Source organism: Juglans microcarpa x Juglans regia, chromosome 7D (assembly GCF_004785595.1).
Source record: "Juglans microcarpa x Juglans regia isolate MS1-56 chromosome 7D, Jm3101_v1.0, whole genome shotgun sequence".
In the NCBI taxonomy this organism is placed as follows: domain Eukaryota; kingdom Viridiplantae; phylum Streptophyta; class Magnoliopsida; order Fagales; family Juglandaceae; genus Juglans; species Juglans microcarpa x Juglans regia.
Genome location: NC_054606.1, coordinates 7,142,840 through 7,160,598, shown reverse-complemented (window position 1 = coordinate 7,160,598; position 17,759 = coordinate 7,142,840). Strand labels below are relative to the sequence as shown.

The 17,759-nt window shown below is 36.9% G+C and overlaps 2 protein-coding genes across 4 annotated transcripts; both read left to right on the top strand.

The window, feature by feature from the left end:
• Positions 1 to 739: 739 nt before the first annotated feature.
• LOC121239065 (phosphomethylpyrimidine synthase, chloroplastic) lies at positions 740 to 6,602 on the top strand. 3 transcript variants are annotated; one of them, XM_041136188.1, is made up of 7 exons: positions 740 to 882; positions 1,755 to 2,086; positions 2,255 to 2,382; positions 2,712 to 3,538; positions 4,527 to 5,209; positions 5,890 to 5,897; positions 6,134 to 6,602. In XM_041136188.1, the coding sequence occupies exons 2-5, from the start codon at positions 1,776 to 1,778 to the stop codon at positions 5,205 to 5,207; spliced, it is 1,947 nt and encodes a 648-aa protein (XP_040992122.1). In that variant the 5' UTR covers positions 740 to 882; positions 1,755 to 1,775; the 3' UTR covers positions 5,208 to 5,209; positions 5,890 to 5,897; positions 6,134 to 6,602. The 3 variants fall into 3 exon arrangements, with proteins under 3 accessions (XP_040992122.1, XP_040992121.1, XP_040992120.1); XM_041136187.1 differs by lacking the exon at positions 6,134 to 6,602 and having other exon boundaries at positions 740 to 869; positions 5,890 to 6,067; XM_041136186.1 differs by lacking the exon at positions 6,134 to 6,602 and having other exon boundaries at positions 5,890 to 6,067.
• A 2,144-nt stretch (positions 6,603 to 8,746) lies between these two features.
• On the top strand, positions 8,747 to 10,223 carry LOC121239062 (josephin-like protein). Its single transcript, XM_041136183.1, has 2 exons — positions 8,747 to 9,110; positions 9,600 to 10,223. Exons 1-2 carry the CDS (start codon positions 9,027 to 9,029, stop codon positions 10,062 to 10,064), a joined length of 549 nt encoding a protein of 182 aa, XP_040992117.1. The 5' UTR covers positions 8,747 to 9,026; the 3' UTR covers positions 10,065 to 10,223.
• Positions 10,224 to 17,759: the final 7,536 nt, after the last annotated feature.

The window sequence follows — 17,759 nt, the reverse complement described above, 5'->3', positions numbered from 1 at the left end:
TAAATGATGAACAATAAAAAGAATTTGCTTATATGATAAAAATCAAAGTAAATAAAAATAGGGAGTAAATGAAATATCAACAATAAACAAATTTTTATAGGATGAACAGTACCTGCTACATGTAGTGGGGTACTGTAGCTAAATGTATTTTACAGTTCATTTTATATAATCGGATGTAGCTTCTTTTTAGAACAATTCTTTAAATTATTTACATTTTTTGTATAATAGAAAAGTCATTAGGAGTGCTCTTAGTTATAGAAAGCTAAAATAAAGACCCAACAGGGGAGTCATGGGCGGGGCGTCAGAACTGGTATCGATTTTTTTATATGCATTTTTAAAATCACATTTTTTTAAAAATTGATTTTGCATATTAAAAAAAAAAAATTCACATTAGATTATTTATATTTGAATCAAATAATAATAAAATATTATTATTTTTAATTTTTTTCTTAAAATTATTATTTTTTATATATTTTACAGTTAGCACCATATGTTCAAAAATATAAATTTCATATATCTAAATATTACCAATTTCATATATCAAAATGATAAATTTTATCAATAAATATTAATATGTACTAAAATATATTTTGTATTATCAACTTAATATAAATTTCATATATCAAAATTATCTTAATAGAAATTTTACAACGTTGATTTTAAAGATGTATAAGTAAATATAGATGAATTTAAAAATATATTATGCAAATATAAAGATGAAAATAAAGAAGGTCTCAGCAATCGCTTTTTAGGTATCTTTTGGAAGTGTCCCGAGTTTCCTATAAATGCCAATCTTAGGCGCGTGAAATTGTGAGCTCAGAACTTCTCAGTGAGAGAGTGAGTGCTAAGAAGATAAGCGCAGCCCCCAGGTGTCTGTATCAGGTTTCTCTCTACTTCCAATCTTCTTCTCCCGTAAATCTTTAGTTTCTATTGAGAACTCAAAATTTCCATGGATATTTTCGTTTCGGAGGCACAATCACTTCGATTTATTGTTGTTGTGTTTTTTTAATGAATGCTTATGTAGGTTGTTAATGTTCTTTTCGTTTGTTTGGTTGCCATGAAAAACGAGGTAATGTGAATCTGTGATTGCAAAACGCTACCTTGTATTCAGCTCTACTGAGTATAGGTTTTTGTTATTTTCCTTCTCCAACCAAACAGTGCCTCAGACTACAATTTTTGTTGCAAGCGATTTTTCAACGATTATTAAGTATTTCGAGAATGTAGATGCCGTATATTCTATATGATGTCACTGTTCACATAAACGTCAGTAATTACTAATTATCAGGCCTCTTATGTTTTATTTTAGTCTTAAAAGTTAATTTTTTTCCATCGATTTACTGGATTTGCAGTTTTATTAATATATACAGTAAAAATTAGGCCTGATTTGTTTTCACAGACGATCTCATCTCATCTAATCATTACAACTTTTCCAAACTTAAAAAAAAAAAAGAAATACAAAACACAATTCAATTTTTTCAAATCTCAAAACAAAAATAATATTCTATCAATATTTTATTCAACTTTTAACTTTCATCTTATCTCATCTCACCTGTGTAACTAAATGAGGCCTTAATCTTCATGTGAGCTCCAGGCCAAACCCCTCGAAAAAAATTGGGACAAAAAAAAGTATTTAGAGAGAGACTTGCATGCAAACCTGGGGCTTGTATCTAGCATTGCTTTGTAAATAATATTACTCGGATTTGTTGTGTATAGTTGCTTGTCAACTAATTGTAACTTTTTTATTACTTGAACAGTGTTCAGATTGGCCTATAGAGATGGCATCACTGCATGCTAGTTTAACATCAGCTGTGTGCCAGAATGGAAACCATGCTGCTTCAGCAAAGTACCCAAGTACTGCCTTCTTGCCAGGGTTTGATGTGGTTGGGCGGGTCTCAAGCTCATCTAAGAAGGAAACATTCACTTTGTCTGTTAGCTCGAGCCCTAGAGCCACATTAACCTTTGATCCCCCAACAACCAATTCAGATAAAACCCAACAAAGGAAGCATACAGTTGATCCTGCTTCTCCTGATTTTCTGCCACTTCCATCCTTTGAACAATGTTTTCCAAAAAGCACCAAAGAATACAAGTACATCTCTTGCTCTTCTTCCACTTTTATATGATGGATTGTTTTCGTTTTGATATGTTTGGTTTGCTAACACTTGTCTACTCATGGTGTTCCTATTGACACCCACGTAAAATACACTGAGTTGGATGTATTTGATTGCAATGAATTGATGCATGATCTGCCATACAGGGAAGTTATTCATGAACAATCTGGTCATGTGCTCAAGGTTCCCTTTCGACGCGTCCACCTAGCTGGGGATGAGCCTAACTTTGACACTTACGACACAACTGGTCCTCAAAATTACAGCCCTCGCATTGGTACGCAAATTACGTTCCAGTTTCACATATCTACCCTTGTTTGAGTCAAAGTTACATGACATTCTGACATGTTTATTTGGTGCTGATTGCTTCGAAGATAGTTTATTTTAGTGATAGTTCTATTTTTTTTTTTCTGTAAATCCTACTTAGGTATTACTCATATATACATTCTGTGTACTTGGTTATGCCTATTATTATGAATAAAACTTCTTGATTACCTATAAAAAAAAAAGCTCTTTTGGTTTTTTCTTCAGTGTCTTTCTACTGTTTGGGCATTCATTTTCATATATTACTTGGCCAGTTTTGGATTGACGTCATTTTTTAAACAGGACTGCCAAATCTGCGCAAAGACTGGGTTGACAGGCGGGAGAAATTAGGTGCTCCCAGATACACACAAATGTACTACGCTAAGCAGGGAATTATAACTGAGGAAATGTTGTTCTGCGCCACTCGAGAGAAGCTTGACCCAGAATTTGTGAGGTCAGAGGTTGCTCGTGGGCGAGCAATCATCCCTTCCAATAAGAAGCACTTGGAGCTGGAGCCAATGATAGTTGGAAGAAACTTTTTGGTCAAAGTGAATGCCAACATTGGAAATTCTGCTGTTGCTAGCTCTATCGAAGAAGAAGTTTATAAGGTCCAATGGGCAACTATGTGGGGTGCAGACACTGTCATGGATCTCTCTACAGGTCGCCACATCCATGAGACACGTGAGTGGATCCTACGTAACTCTGCGGTACCAGTAGGGACTGTACCTATCTATCAAGCGCTTGAAAAAGTGAATGGAATTGCTGAAAACCTTACCTGGGAAGCTTTCAGAGACACCCTGATTGAACAAGCTGAGCAGGGTGTAGATTACTTCACTATTCACGCTGGGGTTCTGCTACGATACATCCCACTAACAGCGAAGCGAATGACAGGTATTGTCTCACGTGGAGGATCCATTCATGCAAAGTGGTGCTTAGCTTACCATAAGGAGAATTTTGCATATGAGCACTGGGATGACATACTTGACATCTGTAATCAATATGATGTGGCCCTGTCAATCGGAGATGGGCTAAGACCTGGGTCCATTTATGATGCAAATGACACTGCTCAGTTTGCAGAGCTCTTGACTCAGGGAGAACTGACCAGAAGAGCATGGGAAAAGGATGTACAGGTAATAAAATTTGAAAAATGTTAGAGGCCTTTGCCATATCAATGTGACAATTGGAGGAATTGACTGAAATTTAAGCTGTGTTTTTACTCTTACGAGGTTTACATATATCTTCTGATCTTACTACTGTTGAAGTCCTCTCCTTCTTAAGTAGAAATAGGGTGCGTATTTTACAACATTTTGGATATCTGACTTCTACTGCTGAAAATGTTAATTTTGAAAATCTCTAGTTTTTGAAAGTTGCCATTCTATTAGTTCTTAGTTTTACACTGGTTTATCTTTGCACCAAAAGAGAACCTGTGCATGGCTGTCATATTGTCATAAGATTTGGTGAACATAAGCTAGTAGTACATTTAATTAAGCTATTAATTGGTGGGGATAGTGTAGCACCTGTGATTGGACCTACTCAGTTCAATTTGCCTTGGAAGAATTAATTAATGGAGTTACTAGTTTTTTAGTTGAATAAAATTATTTGTTCTCTCAACATAACAGATTACTTTTTTTTTTTTTTGATAAGTAATAAATTATTTCATTGATAGAGAAAATAGGCATAGCCCAGGTACACTGGAAGTATACATGTGAATACACCTATTTAAGAACTAGAAACAGTTACAAGGAAATCATGGAAGCTGAGGCCATTCAAATCTAAAGCAATGGCCCACAAAAACAAAGTCTTCCAGAAAAAATTCCTAAACTCTTCCATGGAGCGCTCATGATCCTGAAAAAGCATCTCGTTTCTTTCACACCAAATACACCAAAACATACAAATGGGAGTCATCTTCCACACAGCCTTGATCTGTGGTGTTCCAGTGATCCCTCTCCAGCTCTCAACATAACAGATTACTCGGTGAAATATAAAATGAAATGGAACTTTAGGGTACCAACATATTTAACATTGCACTGATTATGAACAGCTGCTGCTCTTTTTTGTTTTTTCAAGTTTTAGTTTGAGCAATCCATCATTATTACTCAACAATTTATGCATTTTCAGGTCATGAATGAAGGGCCTGGACATATTCCAATGCACAAGATTCCTGAAAACATGCAAAAACAGCTGGAATGGTGTAATGAAGCACCTTTCTACACTCTTGGTCCTTTAACTACTGACATCGCCCCTGGATATGATCACATCACCTCTGCAATTGGTGCCGCCAACATTGGAGCTTTGGGCACTGCTCTTCTGTGTTATGTAACTCCGAAAGAACACCTTGGGTTGCCAAACCGAGATGACGTGAAGGCTGGAGTTATAGCATATAAGATAGCTGCTCATGCAGCTGATTTAGCCAAAGGTCATCCACATGCTCAAGCCTGGGATGATGCATTAAGCAAGGCGAGATTTGAGTTCCGGTGGATGGACCAATTTGCTTTGTCATTGGACCCTATGACTGCTATGTCCTTCCATGATGAAACCCTGCCGGCAGAAGGTGCCAAGGTAGCCCATTTTTGTTCCATGTGTGGACCTAAATTCTGCTCTATGAAAATAACAGAGGATGTGAGGAAGTATGCTGAGGAGCACGGCTATGGAAGTGCTGAGGAAGCTGTGCAACGTGGGATGGATGCTATGAGTGCTGAGTTTCTGGCTGCTAAGAAAACTGTCAGTGGAGAACAACATGGTGAAATAGGTGGAGAGATCTACTTGCCAGCAAGTTCCTTGAGTTCCTCAGAGAGTTGAAGGTCAGTATGTTTAGATTTTCTCTTTCTTTCACCCCTTAATCCTCATAAAATGCCTTCCCGGAGCTTTTTTTTTTTTTTTTTTTTTTCCCAATTAGGATCTACAAAGTTGAATTTGAAAATAGTGATCCAAAACTTGCAGCCTCCTGATTTCAAAAAAACAAGGAAGAAATCCAGTAAAAACATATGGACAAAGTTTTTTAAATTTATTATCTGGCAGAAAAATTGATGAATGCTTCATCTCATGGGCATGCCATCTGCTTCAAGGGGACATGAAGCCCCCCTCTCATGTAATAGGGGCTGCTGAGTATAACAAGCACTTCCCCTTTGGCAGGGTGCATCTAGATCATAATGTTTATTTTTCCCGATGCCAGAAACAAGGAAGGCAATAGATGCCACAGTATCAGTTTAGTTTTGAACAAGCAAATTCAGTCCATTTGTGTTGGGTAAATATAATTTAATGTGATTTATTTGAAGTGATACACATATTGGATGCTTGTATGCCTTCCAACACCTGACATATCGGATTAACATTTCTTTTTTGAATGCTAAATGCCAACTACAAGGATAAATCAGGATGAATGATATCTCAGATGCTTTGTGCAAATTTTCTCACAAAGCATTTTTAGGTTCTTTTTCCCCCCATGTTAAAACGGTAAATTCTCACAGCATGTAATTTGCAGGATCAAAGGTACGAGGATAATCGGTTTGGAAATCTTGGAGACATGGTGCGTGATTGGCATATGAGAACACTTTTGGAAAGTTTAGTTTGTTTTGCTTTAAGACATGTCTATTTTTATTCTGTCTGTTTCATGTGCTTCCTCAGTAATAAAAATGCTTTCGCACCATGTTTAATTTTCATCTTCAATTTCTTTTGCTGGTGAATTGACATAAGAGATGCACCAGGGGTGCCTGAATCTGCTTAAGCTCTAGCTAAAATATGGCTAGGATGTCAGGCAGGTCAGGCTGAGACAGTCCCTTTGAACCTGAACAGGATAATGCCTGCGTAGGGAGCGTGCATTTTCTTTTTGCCTGTTTTTTTTTCTGTGCTTGCACAGGGGGGGAAGCTTCTATCCATGGTTCGGGATTCCTGATCCATGTGAGGCAGATTCAATCTCATTGCCAGGCTGATATAAGTCGTGGGGCTGGGAAGTAGCTGAAACTGGCTTCCATGTTTCTTCTATGCTCCATCATAAGAGTCTGAGGAACAAAATGAATGATAAAATGTCCGCAAATGGCCATATATAGTATATACATTGACTTTGTCTAGTCTCTGACATAGGCTTATAAGATAAATATACATACCATCTTATTAACCTTGCAATTTATCATGAAAACGAAACTAGAATATTCATTTTGAATTTTAATGTTATTGATGAGGGCAACGATTTATTTATTTAGAAAAACCTCTTATGTATTTTTCTTTAATTTTATTTTAAGAAGAAAAACTTGTTCTTAAAAAGCGGATTTAAACGTATTTCGCGTTAGAGCATTTTATAGAGTTTTTCACACCCTATGGATTGTATCTATTTAGTTATTTTATTTATTAATATCATGTGAGAGGACTAAAATACCTATTGTTTCACATTAAAAAGATACTATTCATTGAACCTGAAAAAAATATAAGTTTTTTTTTTTTTTTTTTTTTTACATCGGGCGTCTAAAAACAACGTTCTGACTAATTCTAGGGGTGGCAATCGGTAAGGAATTTTTTACAAGTGCACTTTGAGTAATTCAAGAAGAAAATATTCTAGTTCGATAATCCTTAAAGAATGTTGCACTCAAGGGAATTTGAATCTTAGACCTGGGAGAGTATACTTTCAAATCTAAAGTCTTTACCACTTGAGTCAATCTCTATGGATTGAAAAAATATAAGTTTTTTTATAGGAAAAATGATAAATTTACAATTATTCTAAAACTAATTTATTACTTTACTTAGATCGAAAAGTATTTAAATAAAATTAAAATTATTTTTTAATGAAGTGTTACAATTATATTAATTGATTTAAAATGAATTATTAACTAGTTAAAGAATAGTTGTAAGTGTATGGTATTGATAGTTTAACTTTCTCTTACTCGTTTGTTTTCAGAAAACATCTCATTTCATCTAATCTAATCATTACAATTTTTCCTACTTTCAATACAAAATAAAATAAATAATTTAATTTTTTTAAAATTTTAAAATAAAAATAATATTAAAAAATATATTTTAATAATATTTTATTCAATTTTTTAACTTTAATCACAACTCATCTCATCCCTTGATTCCACGAAGTTTTCTTTATTCCAAATGAGCATTCTAGTGGGAGAAGTTTGCTCCCAATCACCTTTCTGTCTGTACATTCCATGATAACTTGGAAATCTCGTGTTGTCATTCGGGTTTCTCGTGTGCTTAAGATAACGTCTCGTTGAGAAAGTTCTCTCACATGAATCGAAGCAAGAGGTCGTGTAAATTGGATTATATTTTATAAATTGGATCATCTATATTCTTTTTCTATTTTTATCCTTTTTTTTTTCCTCTAAATATTTTTATCCTATCTGTTGTGCAAGAACAGTGGAATTAGTTTGGCATGGTTCCGTGTTCAGGTATTATGTGTTTCGGCCCTTTCAGTCGGTATTATGTATAAATTATTAATATTCATTATTTTAAAAGGAATAATGCTAAATAGTGTGGTGTATTTCTTTAAAAACAATGAGATTTATCTATAAAAAAAATTAATTTTTACATATGCGATGGGAGTAATCCCCAAGATTGGGCCAGGGGAGTAAACCCTAGGGTCAGACTAGAGGGAATCAACCTGGTCCGCAAGGCCTCAAGAGTCCCAAGGCCAAGAACAAGGGCTAGGCCAGGTCAGCCCAGGGGGATTGAGAAGGGAAGCCTTCGGACAACACGTACTGGCCAATGGATGGAAGGCAGGCCTGTCTGACACCCTTATTGGCCGACACTCAGGGACAGCCCCTGTCCTTGAACCTTGGCGTCCGGACAGACCAAAGAGATGGACGCACCAGACCGGTGGCACATTGTATTTAATGAGATGGAAACGGGCACGCCACGACAGGGAGCCACATCGCGTTTAATGAACCTCGAGACTAGGCATGTCACGACGTGCCTCTCGGGGTGTCAGTAACGGCCACGATCAAGTCTGACAAGCCTGTTGTGCAACAGAAAAATGTCAGGGACACCAGACTCCAATACGGAGTGACACACCCACCACCTCCCTCCCGAGGATTGCCCCAACCAGATATAAATAGCCCCTCCCTCAGCCAGGGAAGGATTTAGACACTTTGACATTTCAGTTCATTATTCTTCCAAAAAATTCATATTGACTTTAGCATCGAAAGTGTTCCCTATCACTCCGAAACCCTCATTTTTTTCTAGTTGCAGGTAGATGAACTAGGCCCTTGTGGAATTACTCAGACGGCAAAACACGATATTAACAATATAGATTTTATATTTCCTCGTAATATCATTTTTTAAAAAAAAAAAAATAGTATAAGAATTATCGAAAAATATCGCATCAATCCAATCCAATAAGATAAAAATGTAAACACTTGTACGAGTCGATGCAACGTTCAATCTTTCGGAAACCTGTAACAATAAAGAATTGGAAGTGCAAAAAAGCACCAAACTGAAGCATCTCCCGCGGCCGCGGTGGAGAAAAAGAAAATCGTAAAAGATCCATTTCCTAAAGGAATTACGGCCTGAGGTTAGGATTCGGGTTTCTAAGCGAGCAAAGCTGAAAACCCTAAAATTTATCTTCCTTTTGTTGTCACATAAGACTCGCAGTCTGTAAGAATTGGAGGAATTGAGAAATTGAAGATGGCTTCCGAGAATACGCAAATTTATCATGAGCGGCAAAGATTACAGTTCTGCCTTTTACACTCGCTCAACAATCTCTTTCAGGTACCTTTTCCTAAACCCATTTCTTCTTACAAAGGTTTGTTCGGTTGGTGAGAAAATTTCTTGCCATCTAATTTCTTGAACCTTCATTTTGCTAGTTATATATAAAAAAAAAAACCCTTTATTTTCTCCCTTATTCCTGGACTTTTGCCTATTCTTAGATCAATAAAATTTTGTTTACCGATTTAAAAAAAAAAAAAAAGCATTCATGTTCTAATTTCTCTTGTTTGGCACCCATGTTAATGTAACTCGCTCTTCTCCACTCTACAACGCCCAGAACAACCATTCTTTTTTCGACATACCTGAACAACCATTCTGGTTCAGGAGAGGCCAGGGTTTTAGTTTAAATGGGATTTTTTTTCCTCTGTTTTTCAGAAGACGAACATAACTTCGCATGTGATCTTATTTTCGAGATGAAGTGTATAAAATATTTGTTAATTTGATCTCCTACTGGGTTCGTTATTCATATAAAATCATCACGTTTTGAAACAGCAAAAGGACGCGTTTACTCGAGCTAGCTTGAATGAAATTGCTGAGAAACTTGTTCTTGATGATCCGAACAAGGTGACCTGGACGCCAATATCCGCGCTCTTTAAGCCTCATCATAATACCATTACGGGAAACTATGACATAAATGTCCTAATTGCAGCCTTGGAAGGGAGAGGGAAGAGTGTAATCTGGCATGATCGACGGAATGGAGCGTCTATGATTAATCTCGATGCATCCGAGGAAACTCTGATGGGTATTGTACTCAATGTGTCGGTTAGAAAGTTTGGTGGGATTTGGAAAGGTAGGCATTGGGTTGCGTTGAAAAAGATTAATGGTGTTTGGTATAATTTGGACAGTGATCTTGTTGCTCCTGAGACTTTTAAAGATACTGAAGAAGTTAGGGGATTCTTAGATTATATCATTGATAATGGTGGGGAGGTTTTACTTGTCATGAATGAGAAACAGTGAGCTTTGTTTGCTTGGTATCAAATTCTCTCATAGAACTCCTGAATGTGTGTATAACATGTACATGTACAAAACGAGACTTAGAGGCAATTTAAAAACAAATTTAGTGTCATTTGTTTTGCATCGGTTTCAATCAATACCCGTGTCTTATTATCTTTTGAAGGCTGGACTTCTTGATAATATGGGAGAAATCAGTTTTTGAGGGGTTTGTTGCTAGCAAGTTATGTTATAGGAGCTATCAGGATGGTCTAGCAGGTAGTTGTTTTTTCAGTTAATTCTTTTGTTCCTTAAGGACTTCTGAACACGGTTGAAATTCAGAAGTTGCTGGTAAATAAACATTTGGTGGAACAAGAGAACTAGGAAATATTGAGCAAGAGTCTGTGACAGTGTGACTAATCTATTATTTTCTGGGTTAAAATCCTAACAGCGTCCAGCATGAATGGAAAAAGATATCTCACACTTGGCAATCCTTCTGATTACATATGAGGTGTTAAGTGAAGATACATCTGAAAGCTGTTGATGGAAGGAATTTGATTGCGCTTCTTTCAAGCTTTGCTGGATAGTTATGAACTTATGTGGTCTGCTAACCTGTTGTGTACTGTTTCGTGCTGTATAGAAGAACGAGTGATATTGCATCTAAAAGTAATTTTTAATCTGTTTAGCTTAAAGATGATATCCAGAGAATCGTTATACGTTTATGGTTTGGAAGTAGTGTTTAAGCACAAAGTACTCTTGACTAGACCTAGTTTCTTAGTTTTTCTTTTCTTTTAAAGCGATCTGGTTTTGTTGTTTTTAAGTAAAAAATTTTATTGAATGACACTAGGCGAAGCTCATTTATACAGGAAGTATACAAAAGAAGCACCTAATTACATTTTAGAAACCTGAATAGAAAACAAAAACTCATGAGCATTTGCTCCCTTGAGAACTGTAGCCGAAAACCACTGCAGCAAAGAAGACAAACAATTTCTAGATATCCTCAACAGTTCGCTCATTGTCATTGAAGCACCTCTCATTCATTTCTATCCATAAACACCACATAGTACACAAAAGAATCATCCTCCACGCCGCTGCCAACTGAGAGCTTCTATGTCGCCTATTCCAACATGCTAGTAGATCCACTACTCTCATTGGCATAACCAAACTCAACCCAGCTCTACTAAGAACTCCAACCCATAACTCCCTAACCACCTCACAATGTAAGAGTAAATGATCAATCGATTCACCATTTTTCTTACACATGAAGTACTACTTCATAGCAACCTTGCCACATTTCCTCAAATTGTCAATTGTCAAAAACTTCTTAAGTGCGACTGTCCAAGTGAAAAAAGCAACTTTAGACGGCACAAATGCCTTCCAAATACTCTTCCATGGAAAAGAGAATTGTTGTTGACCAGACAACACCTTATAATAAGATTTAACTGAAAAATTTTTGCTCCCTGTGTGTTTTCACAACATTTGATCTCTCTCATTTCCTCCTATATTCAGAGAATACAAGAAACTGAAAAAATCTGCAATCTCATTAGGTTCTCAACCCTGTACGTTTCTAGTGAAAGTAACATTCCAATGCACAATCCCATTAGCACGACTCAACACCTCTGAAACAACAGCCTGCTGATTTCCAACCAAGCTGAAAACAACCTGGAAAATAGAATGAAGAGCTTTCTCACCACACCATTCATTGAACCAAAAACGAATTCTTGCACCCATTCCAACCTCAAACTTAATATGTTTTACAAAACTATCCCACCCCTTTCTAATATATTTCCATAAACACACACCATAAGATCCCCTACTCTCCTTAGAGCACCATTCTCCCCAATCACATCCATACTTTTGATCAATAACCTCTCTCCACAATGAGCTCCCTTCCATTTGATACCTCCACAACCACTTCCTTGATAGTGCCTTATTAAAATTACTCAAGTTTAGCACCCCCAATCCTTCATTCACAATCGGACAGCACATCCTATGCCAACTCACAAGATGGAATTTATTCGCCTCTCCCATACCACCCCACAAAAATGCTCTAAACAACTTCTCAATCCGATTAGCCACACCAATTGGTAGTGGGAATAAGGAAATATAATAAGTGAAAAGATTGGAAATGGTGCTTTTAATAAGGGTTAGTCTTTCCCCTTCAGATAAATATAGATGTTTACAACCTGACAATCTTTTCTCAACCTTTTTCTAAAACACCATCTCATATAATCTTTAGTTTGAACGACGCCCACAGTGGGAGCCCAAAATATTTCATTGGAAGAGAAGTAATTTTGCAGCCCAACAAATCTGCGAAATGGTTAATATTCCTCACATCTCCCATTGGTATCAATTTTGACTTGCCCAAATTCACCTTGAGGCTCGAGACAGCTTCAAAGCACAATAATACAACCCTTGAAGTTTGAATTTGTCCACTGTCAGCATCGCAAAAAATGAGAGTATCATCCGCAAATAATAAATTGGAGATTGAAATAGTACCATTATTATTATTTCCCACTGAAAAACTAGAGAGAAAACCCCCCCTTACAGTAGCCTCCACCATACGACTCAATGCCTCTATCACTAAAACAAAAAAGAAAAGGGATAATGGATTCCCATGTCTCAAACCCCTCGAACTCTGAAAAAAACACAAGAGTTTCCATTAACTAATACAGAGAACCGAGCACTTGAAACACAATGTCTAACCCATCCACACCACCAATCCCCAAAACCACGTCTTCTTAGCATATAAAAAAGAAAATCCCAATACACGTGGTCGTATGCCTTTTCCATGTCAAGCTTGCAAAGAATCCCCGCAATACATATCCTCATTCGGTTGTCCAAACAATCATTAGCAATCAAAATCGAATCCAAAATTTGACTCCCTTAATGAAAGCATTTTAAGGTTTAGAAATGACTTTATCTATCACTGTACTCATACGATTAGCTAGCACATTTGAAACAACTTTATAGATCTCACCTATCAAACTAATAGGACAGAAATCCTTCAACTCATGGGCACTAGCTATCTTAGGGATCAGTGCAATAAATGTAGCATTTAGGGACTTCTCAAACTTCTGACAAGAATGAAATTCTTGGAATACCCGCATAACTTCTACTTTTAGTATATCCCAACACTATTGAAAAAAAGACATAGAGAAGCCATCCGGACCTGAAGGTTTATCTTTACATATTCCACTCACCACCTTATACACCTCATTTTCTTCAAAAGGCCTTTCCAACCAGATGGCTGCACATAAATCCAGCTGGTCAAAATTCAGACCATCCAACATAGGACACCACTCCTCTATCTTAGTTAGAAGATCTTCATAATACTTCACAATGCAATCTTGAATCTCACCAGGGGAGTGAAGCACATTGGTACTGAAATGAAGGACCTCAATAGCATTATTGCGCCTATGTGAATTAGCCATCTTGTGAAAAAACTTAGTGCAACTATCCCTCTCTTTCAACCAAAGCACCCTTGATTTTTGCCTTCAAGAAATTTCTTCCATCAACAAAACCTTCTCAATTTCAATCATCACCTCATTCTTCCTTAACAATGACTCCTCATTTTCCTCCCCGAAAAACTCTATATGTAGTCGATGCGTGCAGTCGGGATGCAATCATCTGACAGTTGGGTCCCACTTTCTTCTTTGCTTACTCCCTCTTTCTCTCCCCTTCTTTTTCCTCAACAGATGGCCTGTTCGTTCTCTCATCCACTCTCACTAAATGCACTCCCACTTTCCCTCTCTGGAGTTTTCTGTATTTTGTGCTAGCAATAAGTACTTCATGCAACTATGGAACCCGACCTTGAGGGAGACACATTTCACAGATCCACTGTTGTCCACAAACCACAACTAGTGACAAGCTCAAGCCTCCCCCTAGTCACCAGCACAACCTTATTTCAACCACCCAGCAATGGTATGATTTGCTCAGACTTAAAACTCAAAAAAAAAAAAAAAAAAAAAAAAGAAAAAAAAAAAAGAAAACCAGCAAGAGAGAGAGAGAAGATACCAACTTCAGAATCAAGAGCTATGGAGATTAAGTGGTTGGATGAGATGATGAGATAAGTGAGAAAGAGAAAGATGGTCGTGAGGTTGGTGTGGAAGATCATTGCTTGGCGCTTGCTCCTCTTTTTTGCTCAATGGATCTTTCGCAGGTGGTGGTGGTGGTATTACTTTTGTTGGTATTTGAAACTCCTGTTAATATAAAATACTCCAAGCCTATTTGATTTAGGGGTATTTCCATCTAAGAGATGCTTTTTGTTCGTTTGTACAAACAAACTCAGAACTTTAAAACTGAAAAGATCTTCCATTGGTTATCTAAAGGATCTTCAATCTCTCAATTCTTTTCCCATTGTAAGTTGTCCGACAAATTCCACAGGACTAGAAGTCTAGAATGCTTGAAAATTTAATAAACACATTTAATTCACCTTTAGCTTTTTTTCTTTGAATAAAAACCTCCCAAATGATGCAAATGGCCATGGGCCATCATCTTCCCCCACCGCATTCAAGAAACAGTAAAGTATAAAATCACCCAATCAAGAAATTATTAAACAGAAGGAAGTAAAAAAAAGTGATTTACCATGAATGTAAATCACCCAGTAGAAATCCTGGACAAAAAACATAGAACTAGCTTAGACAAAGTAATTGAAGAAAGCTATATCCTAGAAAACAAACAAGGAAAATGGAGAAAGACGTACGAGAAAAGAAGAAACAGAAGAAAAGAAAGAAAGAGCTCTGCTTTTGTCCTTTTTATTTTTTTAATTCAACATAAACTCTCACGTACAGCACGATTACCTCCTGCTTGCACATCATGTTTGTACCTAGCAAAATTGTTCCTCCCCATCCTCCAAAGCATGCAACTCATCCCAAAGTAGATTTTTCTGCACTTCAGTATGCCTAAAGACTTCACTATTCCACTTCTTTAAATCAAACTTCAGAACTTTGAGTTTACCTGCCAAAATAAAACTAGGAGTTCCAAAAAAGGAATTAGAGGCCCACCAATTCCTAACCTTCTCCAAAAATCCATCAGTTGCGAGCCATATATTTGCAAATTTGAAATAACTCTTACCCCTAACTAAGCCACCACAATCAAGCAAAATGGGAAAATGATTAGAACAAACACGGGGCAACCTCTTCTGACATAAATTTGGATAATGAGTCTCTCAAGAAGGAGAGACTAGAAATCTATCCAACCTTGACCACCCTCTACTGTTAGACCATGTATAAACCCCCTACCAATGGAAGATCCACAAGATTCATATAAAAAATCAATTTCGAAAACTCTTCCATAGCCACAAATAAAGTAGATGCACCCGCCCTCTCATTAGGAAATTGAACAATATTAAAATCTCCACACAAACACCAAGGCATATCCCACAAGTAATACAAATCCGCCAACTCCTCCCACAAAAAACTTCTGCTCCTATCCACATTAGGCCCATACACACCCGCAAAAGCCCATCGCCATCCATCTTCAATATTTTTGAAAGAACTAGCCACAAAATAATTCCCAATGCATTCCTCTACTAACTCCACTACACTCTTATCCCACATCAACAACATACCTCCTGAAACATCCAACGAAGTAAAATAACTCCAACCTACAAAAGAACATCCCCACAAACTACTTTTTTTTTTTTTTTTCCCCCTTCAAGAAAATCATTTATCCGACCAACATCCCCACAAACTACGAATGATGCTTCTATCAATAAAACTCAACTTAGTTTTTTGAAAACAAACAATATCAATTTTCCAACTACGAATGAGGGATCTAATACAAAGACACTTGTTGACATCATTAATCCCCTTTACATTATAAGAGAGGATTTTAGGATTCATTTGATGACCAAGATCTCCTCCCTTTCAACATGTCCCTCCCCACACTTCCCTCATTATCGTAATTAATGGAGCATTTTAAATGTTTCAACTCCCTGTCCTTTTTTGCTGCAGACTTCAAAGCCGTGGATCTTCCTGCTTCAATAGCAATAAGAAGAGCCTGAAACTGCTCTTCAAACCCTTCACAAGATATCCCCACATATGCCTGTAAATCTTCAACCTTTTTTAAAACCCAATCTGAGGCATTTTTGGTTAAGCATGAGACGGGAGAGTACATATAGGAGTCGGGCTACCCACATCCTCATTAAAGCTTTCCCCCTCATATAATTTCAACTGTAAATTGGGCTCAACCACATCCCCTCCAGAAGAAAATTCCTGCTGTAAATCTCCAGAAAACACCGAAACAGAGCTATTGTTCATCTCAGGATGCAGAAAATCAAATGGATCAAGAGGCTTTAATAACAGAGGAATTGAGTCCAACAAATGCACTTCACTAACCAAAGGAGCTAAAGACACGAACGGATTAAAAACCACTACACTCACTCACCACTACCTTTACAGCGTCGCGAACCACTATTTTGCCCTCTTCCACCACCGGCAACAGAAACGTTTCCAACACATACATCCCTTGGTTGAAGCCCATCAGACCTTGCCAGGTCCCTTGGCTACGTAATACTCCCACGGGTTGAAGCCCAGATTTCTTGCCAACACCCATAAATTATGTCAGTTTGTGATAGATTGCTCAAAAAACATCATCTGTTCGTTTGTTTGGGACTCTTTCTAAGCTATAACAAGCTGTAAAGTTTTGTTATAGATGTTTATACTATTACCAACAGATTACCGAACAGCTTATTAATGATTAGAATTTAAGAATTGATAAGAAACATGATTAGAGTTTAAGAAAGCAAATAGATTTAGGCCCTAGCTAGAACCCCCACTTCCCCGTCCACTTCTTTCTCCTTGTATCTAATTCTATCCAAGAATCAAAATCACTCGGAAAGCAAGAGGCATGATTTGATGCTGCTTGGTTGCTTCTTCTTTTCTCTAAAAGAGATCCCTTGCACCTCTTTATCTATTTCTGGGTACAACTTTTGCCCCATTTTTTTTTGTTGTTTTCTCTTTTCTTTTCTTCCTCTGTTGCTGTTGGGCACATAAACATTTATTTTTTCCTAATTTAGTTAAAAATTTGATTAGACCCACATCTTCTACTTGTACAAACTAGGACCTATTTTGGGGATTTCATTGTTCACAACCATATAATAGTAGTAGGAGCCTTTCTTTTGTTCCTTGATATGATGGAAACATCTTGATGTTGTTGTCACTATATAACTATTATAAGAAACTTATTAATATATGGATGATAAATACTAGTGAGTTCTCGTGTACTAGTGCTGGTGATGGTGGTGATGATTGTTGAAGATAACATATGGTCGTGCATTAAAGTTGAAGAGAAAGAAGGTTGGCCTTGGCCATGGTTTTGTTTCAATTTAGAAAGAGAATTAAATATGTGGGTCGTTTCCTGCATGAGAACCACAAGATGACACGATCACCTATGAAGAGTAACACTAGAGCTACCGTTTGGCACTCCCGCTAGTGTTTTTTTTTTTTTTTTTTTTCGCTCTTTCTTTACATATATTTTTTTAACATTTATTTTAAGTATTTTTAAAAAATAAAAAAACTAACAACATCATGAAAAATTACTTCCTTAATCATGAAGTAAAAAAAATAAAAAATAAAAATTCTAGCAAGAGCCTCTAGCGGGAAGACTAATATTGTTCCACCTATGAATAATGAATATGTGGCCTTTAGATCTAATTATCCAAGAGCATGTTTTTTAGTTACTCGCGTGCGCACACACGTGTAAGGATGGTCTTTCCGT